Raw genomic sequence first — 2,910 nt, 5'->3', positions numbered from 1 at the left:
CTCATGGAGCCCATCCCCTCCTTCCCAAACCCTCCAAGATCCCGGAGCCCATCCCCTCCTTCCCAAACCCTCCAAGATCCCGGAGCCCATCCCCTCCATCCCAAACCCTCCAAGATCCCGGAGCCCACCCCCTCCATCCCAAACCCTCCAAGATCCCGGAGCCCACCCCCTCCGCCCCCGGGTGACTCACCCGGACGTCCATGACCTTTGTGATCTTCCAGAGGTCGATGAGGAGCCCGATGAAGACGCTGACCTGCACCACGAAGTTGGTCTCGTTGTCCAGGATGTACAGAAGGACCACCAAGGACTGGAAGACCCCGAAGAAGACGGAGCGCACGGAGAGCCCCTCCAGGGACTGCCGGCTGTTCCAGAACTGGATGTCTGGGTGGGGGACACAAAAAGGGCTCCAAACCATCAACTCCCACCTCCAGGAGGGGTTTTCCCGGCCCTGGATCCCCGTAAGTTCCCAAATCCCACCGTTCTTGAAGGCCAGGAACTCGAAGACGCTGTGGACGATGGAGACGACGATGGTCAGCGCCAGCAGGTAGGGGTTGGTCTCCAGCAGGGCCACCTGGAACGGGCACCAAAAGGCTCCATCCCATCTCCTTCCCGAATATTCCAAGGGGATCGTCATCTCCATCCCAAAAAGACTCCAGGGAGATCATGGAGATCATCATCTCCATCCCAAAAATACTCCAGGGAGATCATGGAGATCACCCCCTCCAGCCCAAAAAGACTCCAAGGAAATCATCAGCTCACCCCAAAGACCCCAAGGAGATCATGGAGATCACACCCTCCACCCCAAAAAGACTCCAAGGAGATCATCCCCTCCTTCCCAAATCCTCCAAGAAGATCGTGGAGAGCATCATCTTCATCCCAAAAACCCCAAAGGAGCCCCTGGAGACCATCCCCTCCATCCCAAACACCCCAAAGGAGATCACCCCCTCATCCCAAAAATACTCCAAGGAGATCATGGAGATCATCCTCTCCATCCCAAAAATACTCCAAGGAGATCATTCCCTCCATCCCAAACACCCCAAAGGAGATCACCCCCTCCATCCCAAAAACACTCCATGGAGATCCTGGAGATCACCCCCTCCATCCCAAAAATACTCCAAGAACATCATGGAGATCATTCCCTCCATCCCAAATCTTCCAAGGAGATCATGGAGATCATCTCCTCCATCCCAAAAACACTCCAAGGAGATCCTGGAGACCATCCCCTCCATCCCAAATCCTCCAAGGAGACCATGGAGTCCATCCCCTCCATCCCAAACACTCCAAGGACATCATGGCCACCATTCCCTCCATCCCAAATCTTCCAAGATCATCCCCTCCATCCCAAAAATACTCCAAGGAGACCATGGAGACCATCCCCTCCATCCCAAAAACACTCCAAGGAGATCATGGAGACCATCCCCTCCATCCCAAAAACACTCCAAGGAGATCATGGAGACCTTCCCTCCATCCCAAAAATACTCCAAGGACATCATGGAGACCTTCCCTCCATCCCAAATCCTCCAAGGAGATCATGGACACCATCCCCTCCATCCCAAAAACACTCCAAGGAGACCATGGACACCATCCCCTCCACCCCAAATCCTCCAAGGAGATCATGGAGACCATCCCCTCCATCCCAAATCCTCCAAGGAGATCATGGAGACCATCCCCTCCATCCCAAAAACACTCCAAGAACANAAAGGCTCCATCCCATCTCCTTCCCGAATATTCCAAGGGGATCGTCATCTCCATCCCAAAAATACTCCAGGGAGATCATCAGCTCCATCCCAAAAATACTCCAGGGAGATCATGGAGATCACCCCCTCCATCCCAAAAAGACTCTAAGGAAATCATCATCTCCTTCCCAAAAACTCCATGGACATCACAGAGATCATCTCCTCCTTCCCAAAAACTCCATGGACATCATTAGCTCCATCCCAAACACCCCAAAGGAGATCATCCCCTCCATCCCAAAAACACTCCATGGAGATCCTGGAGATCACCCCCTCCATCCCAAAAACACTCCAAGGAGACCATGGAGATCACCCCCTCCATCCCAAAAACACTCCAAGGAGACCATGGAGACCATCCCCTCCATCCCAAAAATACTCCAAGGAGACCATGAAGTCCATCCCCTCCATCCCAAAAATCCTCCAAGAACATCATGGAGACCATCCCCTCCATCCCAAATCTTCCAAGGACATCATGGAGACCATCCCCTCCATCCCAAAAACACTCCAAGGAGACCATGGAGACCATCCCCTCCATCCCAAATCCTCCAAGAACATGGAGACCATCCCCTCCATCCCAAATCCTCCAAGAACATCATGGAGACCATCCCCTCCATCCCAAAAACACTCCAAGGAGATCCTGGAGACCATCCCCTCCATCCCAAAAACACTCCAAGGAGACCATGGAGACCATCCCCTCCATCCCAAATCCTCCAAGAACATGGAGATCATCCCCTCCATCCCAAAAACACTCCAAGGAGATCCTGGAGATCACCCCCTCCATCCCAAACACCCCAAAGGACACCATGGAGACCATCTCCTCCATCCCAAACACCCCAAAGGAGACCCCAGAGCTCATCCCCTCCATCCCAAACACCCCAAAGGAGACCATGGAGTCCATCTCCTCCATCCCAAAAATACCTCAAGGAGACCATGGAGATCATCCCCTCCATCCCAAATCCTCCAAGGAGACCATAGAGACCATCTCCTCCATCCCAAAAATACTCCATGGAGCTCATCCCCTCCATCCCAAACACCCCAAAGGAGCCCCTGGAGACCATCCCCTCCATCCCAAAAACACTCCAAGGAGATCCTGGAGATCACCCCCTCCATCCCAAACACCCCAAAGGACACCATGGAGACCATCCCCTCCATCCCAAAAACACTCCAAGGAGATCCT

The 2,910-nt window shown here is 53.5% G+C and overlaps 1 protein-coding gene across 1 annotated transcript in view; it reads right to left on the bottom strand.

Moving 5' to 3' along the window:
* Positions 1–144: 144 nt before the first annotated feature.
* The window catches only part of CLPTM1 (CLPTM1, transmembrane protein), a gene marked incomplete at its 3' end in the record, with an annotated part of 14,791 nt that continues 12,025 nt past the window's right edge, over positions 145–2,910 (bottom strand). Inside the window, 2 exon segments of the mRNA XM_017839972.1 lie at positions 145–381; positions 478–660. Of these exon segments, the coding sequence (XP_017695461.1) occupies positions 145–381; positions 478–660 (420 nt within the window).

The sequence above is a fragment of the Lepidothrix coronata genome, unplaced genomic scaffold (genome assembly GCF_001604755.1).
Source record: "Lepidothrix coronata isolate B3197 unplaced genomic scaffold, Lepidothrix_coronata-1.0 Scaffold626, whole genome shotgun sequence".
In the NCBI taxonomy this organism is placed as follows: Eukaryota; Metazoa; Chordata; class Aves; order Passeriformes; family Pipridae; genus Lepidothrix; species Lepidothrix coronata.
Note: the sequence above shows the minus strand (reverse complement) of the source record. Positions and strands in the feature narration are given on the sequence as shown.